The sequence below is a fragment of the Pholis gunnellus genome (genome assembly GCF_910591455.1).
Source record: "Pholis gunnellus genome assembly, chromosome: 22".
In the NCBI taxonomy this organism is placed as follows: domain Eukaryota; kingdom Metazoa; phylum Chordata; class Actinopteri; order Perciformes; family Pholidae; genus Pholis; species Pholis gunnellus.
The window spans coordinates 3,967,337-3,984,069 of NC_136549.1; the positions used below are offsets into that span (position 1 = coordinate 3,967,337).

The window sequence follows — 16,733 nt, forward strand, 5'->3', positions numbered from 1 at the left end:
AATTAATAAAAGTATGAAAACTTATATTTCAGTTTTGAAATTCAAAATGTCATCCTTTCCAGTTCCAGGTTTATTGATCTATAAACACGAGTCTATCAGATCGGAGTGAAATGTGGTTTTGTCACAGCTGATAAAATACACACGGAATTTAAATGAAAGCTAAAAATAAATTCAGTTCCATTTTAACTGGAAATATATTAAATTGTTTATACAATAAGATGGCCGCACGCACGCACGCACGCACGCACAATACACAAAATACAGTTGCTATAGACAGTGATGTGTTTTTACACAGAAACAGACCGACGACCCCAGGATGTCATTTGTTTTTATTCTGTGTTATGTTACATGTGACCATAAACTTACAGGAAGTTATATAGTTGCCATGGAGATACAGTAAATATATTCACATACTCAGATCGGAAAAAGTGTGTGTGTGTGTGTGTGTGTGTGGGGGGGGGGGGGGGGGGGTATTGAGGGGTAGTTGACAGTGTGCACAAGTTTAGGACAGTCGCTTGTGTGTGATGTCAAGTAACGAGTTGTGGGATAAAACCAACTGCGTATCATTTTAAAATCAGCATTGACCTAATGCTACAAGCAGAAAACAATGGACATAGACCCACATACAAAAGAGGAATAAATAAAATGGATTATTTTACAGAGACAGCAACATCAACGGACAGCAGAGATGTTTATTTCCCCTCTGAATTTTGGTATGTGAGAGAGCGAGAGAGGGCAACGTAGAGGAGTGGTCTCTCTCCCTCCCTCCCCCCCTCTCTCCTGTGGCAGGAATCAGCATCCGGAAAACCTACGGGTGATTTACGATGGCGGTGCTTCGTTGGGGGGGGGGGGGGAGGCAGGAGCTGGGTGGGTGGTGCGCTCTGGAGCCGGAGTCGGACTCGTTTCTAAGGCTTCGTACGGCACGTCTGCTCGAAAACACTACAGTGACTACAGCCGCCGCCATGGTCCTAATTCAAGTCAGAGTCCAACATATGCAGTGATTCCAGATTATTGCCATCATCATTAGTTCACCTTGAGACTTGGACACTTTGTATGCTCCATGCTCCACACCACACACCCCGACCGACCTCCTACCACCTCCAATAAACCCCCTATCTACCCCCTCCCCAGGTCGACTCTAGAAGGCACTGGTATATACTTATTTCTCCACATTCTAATATCTGGATTCTCCATTTAAAATGAGCACTCTAGGCAATGAGGATACACAAAAATACACGTACAGATACACACGGACCAGCCGGGTAACTTACGGGGGTACAGTTGGCTCCCAGTCTTTCTTTATACCTGTGTTAGCGTTACAAAGTTTTCATCGCTCAACAGTCTGCTGACGGCGGAGGCAATCGGATATGTAAACGTCGACAAGGCTAACATCATGACAGGCGAAGAGATATACAAAATCAATGTTCACATACGGTCCCCAAGTGTTTTGGATATTTTTTGAATTGCCTCAATTAGCAGTCCTTTACTTTCATCTTTGATGGAAAATCCTGACAAACCGAGTGGTAAAAAGGTCAGGTGTGGCTTCTAATATGGTGCCTTCATCCTCGGTTGGTACTGAAGAATGATTGTTAAAACCAATGTTGGGCAGTGCTAAACACAGCCTTGACTTGTTTAGTCCTCGTAAGTCATCGTCCCCGTAAGACTGTACATTTTCAGGGTATTATGTCCGCCATTTTTGCTTTTAAAATCTTGGCAAAATCTTGTTTCTAAAGAGGAAGGCAACAGATTAGAACCACAGTGTTCACTCACAAAATTTCCCCCAAAAACCCTTATATTTTGCGACCAGGTGACGAATGACGCAACGTCTTGAGGCCCTTTGAATAAATTTGCGATTAGAATCAAATTGTGTACCCCACTAATCCGTTTTCTTTTTTTGCCAAAGTCCATGTGTATCTACAGAGCAGTGGACAGAAAGACACACAAGGTTGAAAAGACTGGCTTGTGCACAGAGCGCGGGACTTACTGTATGGTGAACCTTGGTGTTTGGAAAGAGTCACCCCGTTGGGTATTTACACAGTGAACGGGGTCGACTCCTATTCTACACACCGAGTTTGGCTGGTACTTGCGTACATTTGGAATGGTTTACTGTGGTGATAGTAGTAGTTAGAAAAAGTCTATCTCCTCCTCCCACCAGTAGGTTACTAAAGTGTCTATACTAGTTATCCTGGTTAACATCTGAGGCGCAAAAGCACTGAAAGCGATGATCGATGCTCTGAATTTGACTTCGCCATGAAAGGCGCTGCAGTCAGCAGCTCAGGGGAACGTTTAGAGTTTTCGAATCTATGGCTTGTTCTGGAGTCTGTTTTTAATATTGAGAGACCGATCTTTACATCAGCTAGTCTTTACATATTTCAGGTTTTTGTGGAAGCACAACGCAACCATGAAATTGAAACTCATTTTGAACTCATTGGAAATACAAATACTCACTTTCTCGCCATAAGTTAGATGAGAAGATTGATAGCACTCCGCCTGTACTGTAAATATGAAGCTAAAGAGAACAGCTGCTTAGCTTACCATAAAGGAGCCTGGCTCCGTCTAGAAGTAACAAAATCAGCCCACCAGTATTTCCTCAAGCTCTCTAATTAACATGTTGTAGCTTATTTATTTAATTTGTATAAAATCCAAAGTGCAAAAACTACGAGTTTTGGTTATATTGCACATAACTCAATGTAAAAACAATGTGTGTTGTCTTTATACTTTTGATTTTTGTACAGATAACACCAACAAGATATCAAATGTGTTGTTACCTCTGGACAGTGCCAAGCTAGCTTTTTGTTCTGTTTCCAGTCTTTATGCTAAGCTCAGCTAACCAGCTACTGGTTGTAACATACACACATGAGAGTGGTATCAATCTTCTCATCTCACTCAAAGCAAGAAAGCAAACTAGTGCATTACCTGTTATATTCCTTTAACTTGTCACAAGGTGAAAGAAGCCTTGCTGACTTTGATTAAAGCGTACTCCCTTTATCTGAAACTCGGGCAGTGGTCACTGGAGCTCATGAAAAATCACAAAAAAACATATTTGTGACCCTCTTTTGATGATCCAGACCTCCTCAGAGCAAAGATGTAAAAGTATTTTCATGTCCATTTGTCACAAAGGTTTAACTGATCAAAAACTATATTAGTAACACAAATGTGACATTTCCAGTGCATTTGTGCCTTAAGACAAAATACTGTACATAGGGCTAACGTCCTAACCGCGCTCCGCGGTCTGTACATGCTACCTACAGCCTACAATGACGCGGACTTCTTTCTTTCAACATTGATTTAGTATGCAAAAGGTGAAGATTTAATACACAGCAGAAAGTATAGCTTCTGTACCTTTTGACAATGTCACTTGTGTCACTTGTCTTCCCAGTCCAGAACCCCGGCTCATATCAAAGTATCTCATAATAAAAAAATAAAAGTCACATAGATTGGACCACTTTGTTTTTCTCTCCCTTATCACCGCTTTTTGTTACGAGCAGACCCCTTTCCACAAAGGACACACCAAGCAACGAAACAAAGCCATAACACAAACATTAAAATGAAACGGTATACTTTTCTTTAAATGAGCTATGGTACTCGTCTCCATGTTAAAACGGTTCCCTGTTGTTTGAGGTGAAATGTGAATCACGAAGTAGTTTCACTCCATCGGAAAAAACAAACGGCTAAAAAAAGAAATGGCTGCTGTCTTTGCCTCTTACATCAAGGCAAATCAATAAGCTCCAGAGCGGCAGTTGAGACTTCATCAGGACAGAATCTCACCTCCAACTACTTCTATCGCCGCTCCTCTTCACTTTTGAAATCTGCGGATCTCCCCAGAGTTTTGGAATGGACTGGTTAAAAATCAACACGTTTTATTAAAAAGTATTTTTGTGTGGGAGTCTCCACTTTTCTGGACGTGTGTAGTTGGATTTAATAAAGACAGAAGGAGAGAGTTGGAGTCCCTTATTGTGAGAGGTCAAAGTTCACGTCTCAATGTCGTGACTCTTAATGTTCATTGTGTGTGTGTGTATGTGTGTGTGTGAAGGCATCACTCTCTCTCTCTCTCTCTCTCTCCTTGGGGTATGGCTGCTACTTGAAGACGTAGTTGATCAGGACCTGAAGGAGGATGAGGAAAACGATGATGATGTAGTCGCGCTGCTGGAGGAAAGAAGTGCCCTCCGCCCGGCCGGCCGCACGACTCCGCAGCACGCTAATGTTCCTGCAAACACACAGGGGTTATGGGTAAGATGCTCAGGCAGGCGTCACATCACGCTCAACGGGACGGTGTGACTGATGCCCTTCTCACCTGTTGATGTCCTCCTGCGTCTGCTTTATGGATTCAATGGCACTTTGAAGTTCACTGAGGTCTGCTCCTTTTTTCCTCAGCCGACTGTTATGCTTGCTTTTGTGTCCTGTAACAAAGTGTGTTCATCACGGCTTCTACATTTAATCCGTTCACCAAATACAATTGAAAGACTTTTGAAAGACCTTTTTGACGACACAGACAATGCAATTTAATCATTTATTTTAGGGTCATCCTAGAAGGGAAAATAAGGCCCACAACTATTAATTAAGTACATTAATTAATTGACATTTATACCACATTTTTGTCTTTCCCAACTGTATATAACAATAATTCCTAATATTATAATCAATCAATATAGCCTGGACCCATATAAGCAGCAGAACATTGATGGATGGACGGATTAGTTTCTGCTGCATTGACGCTAAAGTCAATGAGCTCTCGAGCTACTGTGGCTTGCAATAGCAACGGTGTTTGCTAAAAGGTTTGATGGCGGCAACTGGAAAATTCCACATGAAGTAGAGCATCAGCTCGAGACATAACTTGTGGATGTGCCAATGAATTGGACTTGAGGAAGCTGCAGTGTGACACCATTCATTTATGTTCACAATCCACCTTCACACCGGTCTCACTCGTCATTTCTTTATGTATAATGTGTCCTGACAGCCTGCAACTACATACAAGAAACTCATATTACTGTAAACGGTAAGAAAGAAACAATATTCAGGACCTTTGTAAATGTAATCTTTTTTGGGGGGGAATTGCAGTTTTTTTTTAAGAAGTATACCGTATGAGTGTTTTTTAACATTGTTGATTCTAATGTTGAGTATTTACACTTGGACTAAATGAAATATAAGCAAGTTCTACACCATCACCTCCACAAGAAACAACTAACACCACCAGAATGTGCTGTTTACTTACTTAGTCTCAGCCTACTACTAGCAGTCATATGGCCTTCTGCAGATTGGTTAGAAAGTGAAAGCTTTATCGCTGTCTAGATAACATGTGACCAGTATTTAAACAGCAATTATACCGATACAAAAACATGAAAACCTAGCTCAGTTTTGGCCTAGACATGTGTTACCTTCCTCTTTGGCCGTTGTTTCTGCAATAATAATATTGTACAGTATCTGTGATGTTTAGACCATATGCTGTAGAGCAGTATGACCAAATGTTGATTTTTAACATTAAAAAGTATGGTTAAGTTAGATTCACATTAGCTTCTGTGTGTGTGTGTGTGAGAGAAAGAGTGTAAATGAGCGTGACTCACGTTCGCTGCCGGACGAGTCTTGGCGGTCGGGTTCGGGTGAAGAGCAGCCACTCTCTGTGCTCTTGGGCTTGTCGCTCTTGTGTTTCCTCTTTGGCACCGTTACCTACACACACACACACACACACACACACACACACACACACACACACACACACACACACACACACACACACACACACACACACACACACACACACACACACACACACACACACACACACACACACACACACACACACACATGCGGAAACACACAAGGGAAACACACACAAAGAGAAATGGGTCAAACAAACAGGCCACACAGATAACCGCTACAACCAAATGAGAGCACATACAAACACATCTTAGCATCTGAACAAAGACTCAAGAATACAATAGAAACAGATTTGTTTACCTATCAATAAACCACACACACATTCATTAACATGCGAGTCGGTGTTGACGTGTCAAAGGCATGCATCCATATTAAACACTCAACAGTGACACAATGAACCAGACCTGCCAAGAGCTGGCTCATTCAAATAATTCAGTTTAACGGGATGAAGCTTGTATTCTCAATGCTTTATTTAATGTGATGACGTTTCTCAGGCCTGGAGTCTTTATCAAGCAAAACAGGTTTTAAGGTTGAGTAAAAGTTGGCAGCACAAAAACATTTCAGATTTTGCCTGACAAAAAAGTGTGCAAAGAATATATTAAAACATTTTTATTCTTTTTTTTATTTATAGCTAGAAATATGTTCCCAATCATTCCACTGGAAGCTCTATTAGGCTAGTGAGAAGAAAAGAATTGGGGTGATCTGTTTTCTAAGTCTGATCTAAATTGTGGTTTCTCTTCTGTGTTTATGATTTAAGAGCAGTTTAAAAAAGAAAAAAAGGTTTTAGCTAGAGAAAGATAATCTTTCGAGAGGATAAAAGTGTGTTGTTGTAAAACACGTTTCAGCCACAAGAGGATAAAGTCCGCTCGTACTTCATGTTCTAAATTGGACTAAAAGCATTTTTTCTAGGTTAGTTTTAATTTCTCCACGCACTCTTAACACAAGGTACATACATGGTGTGTTATAAAGATATATCAATTACAATCTTATTTAGAACATGGGGTAGTGGTGCAGATCACCTGAACCTTTTTGTCTCACTTGCCTCTTATGGCTTCTGCAGGTAGAACTTCAAAAGCTAAACCAAAGAGAAAAAGCGCCTAAAGCTCGGGCCCTTGGCAGGCGGTTACACTGAACAAACTGTTTCACAGACTCCAAAACACACGGGCAGCAGTTGCACAGACTGCACCGCAGCAGCCTTCAGCTTCTCAACACGACACGAACGAGCAGCAGCTCAGTGGAAGTCGACACTCGCTGAGCGAAAACAGACAAAATGAAGACGAGGACAGGTGAAGGATGGGGAGCGCGTGGCGAACGCCCTGAAGCGACCAGGCGTTGATGGCGGTAGTTGGTCTGTCGATGTGATGGATGTTCTCTCTTTTAGACTTTGTATGGGAGAAAAACATACTCACTACATACTGTTATCTTACGGTGTCACGGTCTTTAAAACATACTTGAAGAATAACATTTAAAACCCTCACATTGGTTAATTATCATTGCACATTGGGAATTTGATTTGGAGCTATTAATGCAATCAATAAAGATGGTTTCAATGTATATTTTACAAGGTGTGGTAAATGACATTGAACTGAGCATCCGTACAAACATTCTACCAAGTGCTTTAAAAGTGCCTATTGTGTAGAGGTTATTATACTCACTGCAGCTTTAATTCCTCAGAAACTTGACTTATCTTTGACCTCTTGACAAGGCGAGAAAAGGAAGGAGAACACCTGCTCATCCACTTACTTCAGCATGCACTGTGACATAACCTTCCCTCCCATACAGAGAGAACAGCAGGTGCCGGGTGGTTGGAAAAGAACAGACGGGGACAAAGAAAAAGAAGCAGAGGCGACAACGGCGATGGCGGCACAGTGAAGACGTCACAAAGAGAAGAAGCGACAATGAAGACGGTGCACCGGGTGCTGCGTGGGGGGTGGCTGAGGCGGCGAGCTGCTTTTTTTTTTTTTTTTTTTTTAAATGGCGGTTTTCGATCGGCACGACCTACCTGGCACTTGCAATTGTCCCTCCGCGGCCCCTGGTTACTCAGACTAATAAGACTGCCAGAACGTACCATAGGGGTGCGGTGCCGGACCTTGGTCTGGATACAGCCGTCTTTCTCGAACTGGATCAAGTCGTTGAGCGGGTCCCATGGCCTCGTGCTGAGGAGGGGGGGCGAGAGACACGGGAGGGCGAGGTGAGGAGACATAGTGGGAAGAAAAGACAGTGAGACAGACGTGGGTGAGCCATGGGAAAAGATGACAGACAAGGAATTACAATAATCATCAAGGGCAGTCTGACAGATCACCTCTGCAGTTATATGGAATCAACACTAGATGGCACCGTGTCCTATTGGTTAACTCCATATGGAAGATGGAGGAGAAAATGGGGGGAAACTAAATGGCCTTGTTACAGCACTGATTGTGAGATGAGAGTACAGTACGTCCTGAGACTATTGAAAAGAAAGACTTGGTTTTCAGGTCCTCAAGTGTATTTCTGTAACTCTGATCAAAGTAAATGCACTACATGCCTTTTATCAATATCCCCACTGTCTTCATTTAACATCAGCAATAAGCTGTTGTCATTTTGTTGAATGTTTATTTGTTTAATACTTGTAAGCGAAGCCTGACCAATGACTGGGTAGACTGATGATGCTGTCCGATATTACCTCGACACACAAATTACATCCAACTGGATGAAACAATAGTTGCAGTCCATTCATGCCAAATATATGTTTGTGGTAATTTGTGGTAAAAACATCGTCTCCATTACATAGTTTGTCCACTAGAGCGCTCTCACAACTTTATTTTCATACCAGAACATGACCCACTCTGTACATCTCGTACAATTCCATTTATAAATAGTATGCTGTTGTACTGAGGTAAAGGCCGTAGATATGAAGGAGCCACTTTGTTATTTCCTGTCACTCTACTCAAACCTGATTTCAACCCACATGGGGTAGAGGGAGCCACTCACTCTGCATATCTGTAATGCCACTCTCCGGTGACGGGGTCCTGCTCGAACAGGGCGGGGAACCACTCCTCACACTTGGCCTTCCGTTCTCGGGCGGACTTCCGCTGAACCTCCTCCAGGATGAACTTCTCATTGGTGGCCTCGGTCTGGTCCTTGTTGTTGATGGCCCGCGTCACGTGCTGCCACAGTCTGGGGTGTAATAAAAAAGGTAGTAGTAAAAAAAAACTGCACAAGACAACCCTACAAATATATCAAGATGCTAAAAGGGTGAGAGCTGAATTTGGCCACGTAAACTAAACTGAAAGCCAATGACACAAAACAATACGCTGCCATGTTTAAGGTTCTGCTGATACTTTGATAATAACTCAGTCAAAGTCGACCTTTCTGATTCAGAGTCTCCCTGCTCCTCCGGTGGGACGGTGCAGCGCGTCAGTCGACTCTGCCTCAGCTCTGTCGTCGGGTTCCAAAAGGTGTCCACTGTCCCCGTCTTCTTGTCGTTGATGAAGATCTCACTGTCCTGTTGAGGGAATGTCAAAACAGCTCCCTTTACTTTGCTTAAAGATATCGCAAGATGCAAACTACAGCGAAGACTGCAGATCACAAAATGGGCCAGCATGGTAACTCAGGTCCTAGGCATGCTTGAGCCCTGCAAGTTGCATATTGTATGTACATCAGGGTTTATTATATAACAAGAAGTCTTCAGAAAAGTATGTGTGCAAAATGTGTCTCACCCAGTGTCCTTCTAGCGTAGCCAACACCTCCTTCCCCAGCTTGATCTTTCCAGAGACCTGATTGACGCTGTCACTGCTGCCCAGGAATGGCTGGAAGAAAGAGAGGAGAGAAAGGAGCAGCAGGGAGGGGAGGGGAGGGCAAGACGGGTGAGGCAAGAATAGGGAAAAAAAATAAAGAGGAGGAAAGGATAGGTCGGACAAATAGACAGTAAAGTGAGGAGCAGGAGAAGGAGGGAGACATGACAGTAAGAGAAAAAACAAAACAAAGGTGTAGGAGGTGAGGGATGGGAGAGGAAAGAGGACATGGGGTTTTAAAGTGGGGGAGATACATGCACACAGACCAGTTTACTTGCTGCAGTTACAGTGGAGAAAAAAAAGACTATGATATAATATGTGTCATTTGATCTACATGTGTGTGTCTGTAGTCATTTAAAACAGGATGCTTTCCCATTCAAATACAAAAGAAATGTGACTGATGGAGCAGAAGAAAACAAGTCACGGAGAACATGCTTTAACTGGAGCTTTAAAAAAAACCTTTTAACACTACATTTTTTTTAAATTTATGCCCAATTTAACAACAAAAGACATTAAGTTAACTAACTAATAAAACACTAATTTAGTGACGAATGAATGTAGATCAACTGAACGGTTCCAAACGGTGCACTGCATTTAATGCTACTAATCTACATGAACTCAAGTTTAAACTGGAACGAGAGCCACCTATCATCTGTATGTGAGAAGGAAATGTATGGATTCCCTGTTAGCTTTCTCTGACATGTACCTGTCGCTAGTGATCGCATAATGCAGTTGTTGGTGTGAATGGCGATACGGAGGAGGGGGCATTTTTCAGCGGGTGGAGAAGGAGTGGCATGGCGGAGTTGGCGATGGTGTGGTGGGGTAAGACATTTACAAAAGTAACATGAGAAACTGATTTTATTATTTAAAAACACGCCTGCATCTAGAAAGGCTTTGAGGAGTTCCCTCTCAAAGGGACAGTTTGGTAGTTTTGAAGTGTGCTTGTATGAGGTTCTTCTCCACAGTTATTTTTAGTTTTCATTAAAAAAGTACACTTAAACTGATATTGATTATTTTAGGTGTCTAAAATATGTCCACAGCAGTACCCCATGCTGGTACTCCAAACTCCATCTACTGTAGATAATACACTGACTATGGAGAAGTACCTCATGCAACCCCACTAAACATCCAAACTATCCCTTTAAGACATGTATTAGCTCTAAACAGCTCTAAATGTCCTACTCTATTCACAAAGGACTAAAATGATCTGCTACTCTTAAATGAGGATCTTTCTTTTAAACAACGGCCATACCTTTAGTTTGAACTCAAGCGTAGCACTGTAGCCCGTTTTCTCACACGCGATGGTGATCTGACCGCCCAGCTCCAGGGTCATGGTGCCGTACAGGATGCCTACCAAATGAAAAAGCACCAACAGGCGTTTGAGTCAGCACCGAGGAGCTCAAAGTGGAGCCAAACAACGTGTTCTAGGTAGATCTACAGCTTTCCAAATGAGCAAAGCGAAATTAAAGTAAGCCCTACTGAAGTGAGACATGTCAGGTTGCACTGACCTTTACAGTGAGCATAAGGCATGTTCATCACATAGTCCTCTCCTCTGTTGAGAAAAGTCAGCCGAGCCTCCCCGTCCAATATGGCCGACAGGGAGTTTCCTGCAATGTAAAGCACAGCAGTCAGTTGACAGATGTGCGGACACAACGGAGACATAACAAAGCAGTGGAATAAATGTTGCTATTATTTAAGGTGCCTTTAGTTGTTTTAGTTGTGCGAGTGTACCATAGAACTTGGACTTGGCGAGGATGCTGCCACTGAGGCAGAATCCGTCCTTCCTGTTGCTGACATAGAAAGCTGACACAGGAGGATGATGAGATACCTGAGGATAAACACACTGATGTTGTGGGACTGAATGCTAATAATATAAACATACAAGATAACTTATTTGATTTTAAAATCAGCTAAAACAATAACCATCGGCCATAGATTTATCTCGTCACAGATAGTCAATGTAGTCCAATCGCCTTGTACGATGTGAGTTATCTGATAAAGTTGGAATGAGCTCGAGACCAATCAGATTGCTAGTAGTTAGTACTCTACGGTGGTAGGGCCGTTGTCACCTGTTCTGCTATGTAGAAGGTCTTGCTGTTGGTCTTCTGGTGGAGCCACATGCAGCGGTACGTCTCTCCAATAATGGGGTTATAAGGCTTCTTCAACCCCTGTGGATCAAAAACCAACATTACATCTAACTTTAGTACAATAGATTCTATACACAGTAGAAAGCATGTAAACTCTATGGAAGCCCTTTCCCACCAATGAGATGAGGAAAAAAAAGATTCACTAAATCACTATAACGACGTTCTTTCTCAAAAATGACGTCTTCATCTTTCAACATTTCTTTATTATACTATATTTATCCCGTTAGGGGGGAAATTTGTCTCTGCATTTGACCCATCCCTGCATCAGGGAGCAGGAGGCTGCCCATGACAGGCGCTAGGGGGACAGTGTCTTGCTCCAGGACACTTCGACTCAGAACACGTCCAAGCCAAGGATCGAACCGTCAACCCTCCGGTTACCAGACAACCCCTCTTAGCCTAGTGAGCTAGTCTTTCATTATTTTGAAAAAGTTTCTTATCATTACATTACATTACATTACAGTCATTTAGCAGACGCTTTTATCCAAAGCGACTTACAATAAGTGTATTCAACATCGGTATTCAAGAGAACTACTAGTCACCAGACCTACTAAGTCACTATTATGAGATACTAAGTCATTATTTTGACATAGTCGTTGTTTTGACATCATTCATTCATTCAGTCATTATTTGAGATACTAAGTGGTAATTTGAAAAAAGTAAGTCAATATTTTGTGAAAGTTTCTCATTATTGTGCGATAGTAAGCCTACTAAGTCTTTTTGATATCAACTTATTATAATGACTTACAGGATCATTTTTGTTTCATAACAAGGCTAGGTTTTGATCTTATTTTTTTATTTGACAAGTGGAAATGGGCTTATGTAATACTTTATGAAGCTCATTCACAGGAAGCGGGTTCATTCTCCTGACCTTTGGCTTTTTATAAAATCCAGAGATGTACCACTTGACCACCTTCTTCATCCGGTTGTAAGCGTTCTCTTCGATTGCAGCCCTGAGAATTAAACAAAGAGTGTGAATTTAGACTGACCCCCCGCCCCCCCGACAGCAAGACATACTCAATGAAAGTGTCCATATGACACATTTTACAGAGTAATCAGTCGCTCAACTTCAACTATTGACATTGCACATTACAAACACCAAGGAATCACTGGTATATTAATCAAAATACACAAAGATATGTATTCGCATGTTAAATACAACTGGGTACATATGAGCAAATCTCAAAATATTTCATTGTTGAAGAAGAAAAAGGACCACAAAAAAAAAAAAGAATCATCTGATTTATGTGTATTTAATTCGATATTTAACAAAAAGTGCTTGAGTTGCATAATCTAACAACACTTCAGTCCTTGTTGGACTGCAAGAGGCAAAGAAGAACCTTAGTTAAGGATGTATTAAAGGAATGTTTTTGAGATTTTTCTGCACAGACTTTTATTAATTTAATAAGACTTTAGAAGCAGAAAGTGGGACGGTCTTACTCTGACAGGAAGTCTGCGTGGTAGTAGTAGTCAGACAGTTTGTCCAGAAAGGACCTTGGCTCCAGGATGAAGGTGGGCAGTACCACTTTGGACAGATCCATGCCGGGTCGCACCTGCTTCAGCAGAGTCCAGATCAGAGATTTATTTTCCTCTGAGACCGTCTCTGTCTGGGCGGCCTCGCCAGCCTGGAGAAAGAGACACAAACAAGGGTAAAGAGGTTATGTATTATTCTACTGCACACGTCATAAAATGCTTGCACGGGTCTCCACGAGCTTAATCCTGAAACCTGAGAAATCCTGTGAGAATGTGGTGCAATGCAGCAATCTCATGATCTACGCGTCTTATCAAAAGTTCCCCCGACCTCTCCAAGTTCCTCATGGGACTGTTCCAGGTATGGGGTTTCCCGCAGATGCTCGTTAGGGTCCAGGTCGATGTAGGAGTCGTCCTGCCGCTCTGACGTGTCGCTGTCACTCTCCTCACTCTTTTCCAGGCCTTCTGGGTCGGACTCCTCGTGGTCCTGTTCACCCTCCCTGTCAGACTTGTCCGAGTACAGGTCAGGGTCTTTCAAATGGTCACTGTCGTTGAACCTGGAGGAAGGGGCGGATCGGGTGGCAGGATGTTTACAACAAATAATAATACATTTGAAGACGAGCTGGCAAAAGTATAAAGTATAAGTATAAAAGTCGAAGGGGAATAGTGTAGCTTTGGTTTTATTTCCTACTTACTGAAAACCGTGGATGTTGTGGGCTCGGAGGAGGCTGTAGAAATTGATTGAGTGTTCTCCTCCTGTGGCTACCGTGCTCATGTCCTCTTTCCCCTCACGGATCATGGTCCTCTTCAGCAGGCTGGAGCACTTTAGGGCCAGTTCTAAGGCGTCCATCCAGCATCGACCTGGGAAAGAGATTCAGAGACATCCGCATAGATTTTCAGACTTTGCTGTTAGTTCATCATCCTCCTCTTAATATGGAGCAAAAAGAATTGGGTCAACAGTTTTTAAAAAAAATGATTTTGTCTCTTCTACCCGCAGTCACCTCCGATCCCATTTTAGGTTTGGTTCAAGACAAGCAACATTTTAATATTCTTATCATTTTAATATTTACATAGTTACAGAAGGCAAACTATATTGTCACTGCGATAAAAAACAGAAAGGAATGACTTTTATTCAGAAATAGAAGCATTCTTGTTGGATGAAAACTTGCTTGGGTAAGTTATTGATAGTATTATATTTATATATAATGCATAAAACGTATACTATGATAAATATTGTGCATTAGGTTAGAAAACAGCAAGTGTTTTTGGAAACTGTAGGACTATTCCAGCACCACGGACGGAGACCCAGACAGTCGGAGACTAGATTGGATGTTTCAGCACCATGGACAGAGGCACAGAGTTCCCCATTCACTCACTGTGTAGTGAAGTCTGTGTAGTGAATTGTACCAGTGGTTCTCAAACTATTCTGTTTTGCCCCCTTTAGTAGACCTATCTAATCTAAAATTCCATCTCCATACCATTCATATTGGGTGAAATACAAGTTGAAATAACAATAATGAATAAAAGACAGTATGAGCATTCTGCTGATTATATCCACTTAATCATATCCATTGTAATTTAGCGCCATTCTACACCCCCCACCCCCCGTTCATTGATTCCCCAAATGCAGGGGTGTTGATCTTCATTCCCAACTATCTGCGAAAAAAGACAATAACCTATTTCCCAAAATGGCAAATTATTCCTTTGAGATTTAAAACTAAATGAGAAGAAATTACCTTTGACTTTACACCGCCGAGTAAAGTCAGCACCATTTAAAGAGAGTGACTGAAAAGTCACAGGTTTGTTTTTGGGCTATCCAAACGACCTAGAAGTCCCTACTCACTCAGTAGAGAGTGTTGGTATGGCTTTCTGATGCCCATGTGAATACCTGATATTTTCCCACAGATATCGTAGGTGTGAAAGAAATGCTTATGTTAAGATGATGAATTGGGTTAAAAATAACAAGGATTAGGGTTTCTTTCATTTCCACACACAGCCAAATACTGCACGTACAAGTAGTTTTGAAGCAATATATAGATTTTACGTAGCTGATATAAAAAGTCAATGGATTTATGTTTATCTTTCAATGGAAGTTGCTACTGACACGACTCAGAGAAATGGCTGCAGTGTCTCTTACCATCAGACTCAGAGGTAGCACGGAAGATGAGGTGGCTGCTGGGTAATGGCTGAGTGATGGAGCCGACTGCTTCTCCTTTAGGACCCTGGCAGCGAGAAAGAAAGGGAGAGAATACATCGACTTTAGTGTTTAAGGTTCAGGTAGGTGTTGTTTTTGATCTCGGTCTCTTCTCATTTGAGGCGGTTTGAGTCGTGGTGTCCTCGTTCCACCTGCAGAGTTTGTGTATCATGTCTTTCAGGTCGTCATTGATCGTGTGTGCACTCCCCGGTGTGTCGTTATAATGATGAGCTATGAGAGGGGGTTTATCTCTAAAGTGAAGGGGGGGGGCGACGCGGGGAGCTGTAATCTAAAAACACAGATTGCCAATTGTGATTCAAGCCTTCTCACGGCACAGACACAAGGGGAAAGAATGGCGGGGCGAGGTCAGCGATGAATACCAAATCACAGTTGGAGTGCTGACTGAGCGGAGCTGAGAACTGAGGAACAAATGGAAAATGTGCGCCGCCAAATATGAAAATTGCTGTATGTATAATTTTCTGTGTCTGTCCTGAAATTAAAGCAAAGATGAGCTCTTAATTATACAGCTAACATCCACGCCTGTTTAACAATCTATTTTTTTTAACTGCAGCCGACAAAGGATTTTGTTTTTAATGAAAGATTGTTTCCCCCTCATCTGTTTGTGTTCATTTTGTTTTTCATGGCTGGAGAGAAAAGCAGGCTGCATTCAGACCCATCCTGCATAATGAACCCTGTTCAGTATTCTGCTCCTCTCGCTTTCCCCTGATCAATCTATCATTCATTATATTAATAACAGGACGATAAGTCAGAGGCATTTTTTCCATTACAGTGTAAAGATAAATTAGGTGATATATGTCAGATTTAAAGGAATAGTACAATAATACACTTATTTGCTGAAAGTTAGGTAAGAAGATTGATGCCACTCTCATGTTTGTATGGTAAATATGAAGCTACAGCCAGCAGCCGCTTAGCTTAACTTAGCATAAAGACTGGAAACGGGGGGAAAAAACTAGCCTGGCTCTGTCCAAATGTAGCAAAATCCAAAGACAAAACGTTACGTAGAAGAATATTTCCTCCAGGAAGTGACAGCGCCAGCCTGGCAGAGAACCGTCATAAGACCGTAAATGATCATTTTCTACACTTTGGCTGTTGTACGGATGAAAGGAAAGCTAGTGATCTTTGGAGGTGCTGGTAGGTGGACTTTGTGACCTTTGGTCAAACTCAGGTGAGCTGTTATCCCCGTGGTTACCAGTGCTAAGCTAAGTGGCTCCTGACAGTAGCCCCATTTTTACCGTACAGACATGAAAATGGTTTCAAACTTCGCATCAAACTCTGAGCAATTATTTCCCAAAATGTCAAACTATTCCTTTAAATGCCAACCTCACACATGTTCACCTTGATTTCGGACATTGTAAAGTGAAGAGTACACAGGTATGGATGACACTAAACCTTGAAAATTCTCCTTAATCTTAGCATTGATACTCAGGCAGGGTATTTTGAACCGCACCGGCCAGATAGTTTGTTACACTGAACCAT

General features: G+C 42.1%; 1 protein-coding gene across 2 annotated transcripts in view; it reads right to left on the bottom strand.

Annotated features, from left to right (window-relative positions):
• Nucleotides 1-344: 344 nt before the first annotated feature.
• osbpl8 (oxysterol binding protein-like 8) overlaps nt 345-16,733 on the bottom strand; it is a 77,227-nt gene continuing 60,838 nt past the window's right edge. Inside the window, exons 9-24 of one of the 2 annotated variants that reach the window (XM_079183898.1) lie at nt 15,180-15,264; nt 13,738-13,903; nt 13,374-13,599; nt 13,013-13,197; nt 12,444-12,525; nt 11,498-11,596; nt 11,160-11,256; nt 10,937-11,035; nt 10,681-10,778; nt 9,354-9,443; nt 9,003-9,139; nt 8,626-8,811; nt 7,724-7,811; nt 5,562-5,664; nt 4,295-4,400; nt 345-4,207 (exon numbers count right to left, since the gene is read on the bottom strand). In XM_079183898.1, the coding sequence (XP_079040024.1) occupies nt 4,078-4,207; nt 4,295-4,400; nt 5,562-5,664; nt 7,724-7,811; nt 8,626-8,811; nt 9,003-9,139; nt 9,354-9,443; nt 10,681-10,778; nt 10,937-11,035; nt 11,160-11,256; nt 11,498-11,596; nt 12,444-12,525; nt 13,013-13,197; nt 13,374-13,599; nt 13,738-13,903; nt 15,180-15,264 (1,977 nt within the window). In that variant the 3' untranslated portion in view covers nt 345-4,077. Of the gene's footprint in view, nt 4,208-4,294; nt 4,401-5,561; nt 5,665-7,657; nt 7,812-8,625; nt 8,812-9,002; nt 9,140-9,353; nt 9,444-10,680; nt 10,779-10,936; nt 11,036-11,159; nt 11,257-11,497; nt 11,597-12,443; nt 12,526-13,012; nt 13,198-13,373; nt 13,600-13,737; nt 13,904-15,179; nt 15,265-16,733 lie in introns of both variants that reach the window. The other variant, XM_079183897.1, reaches the window with a different exon arrangement.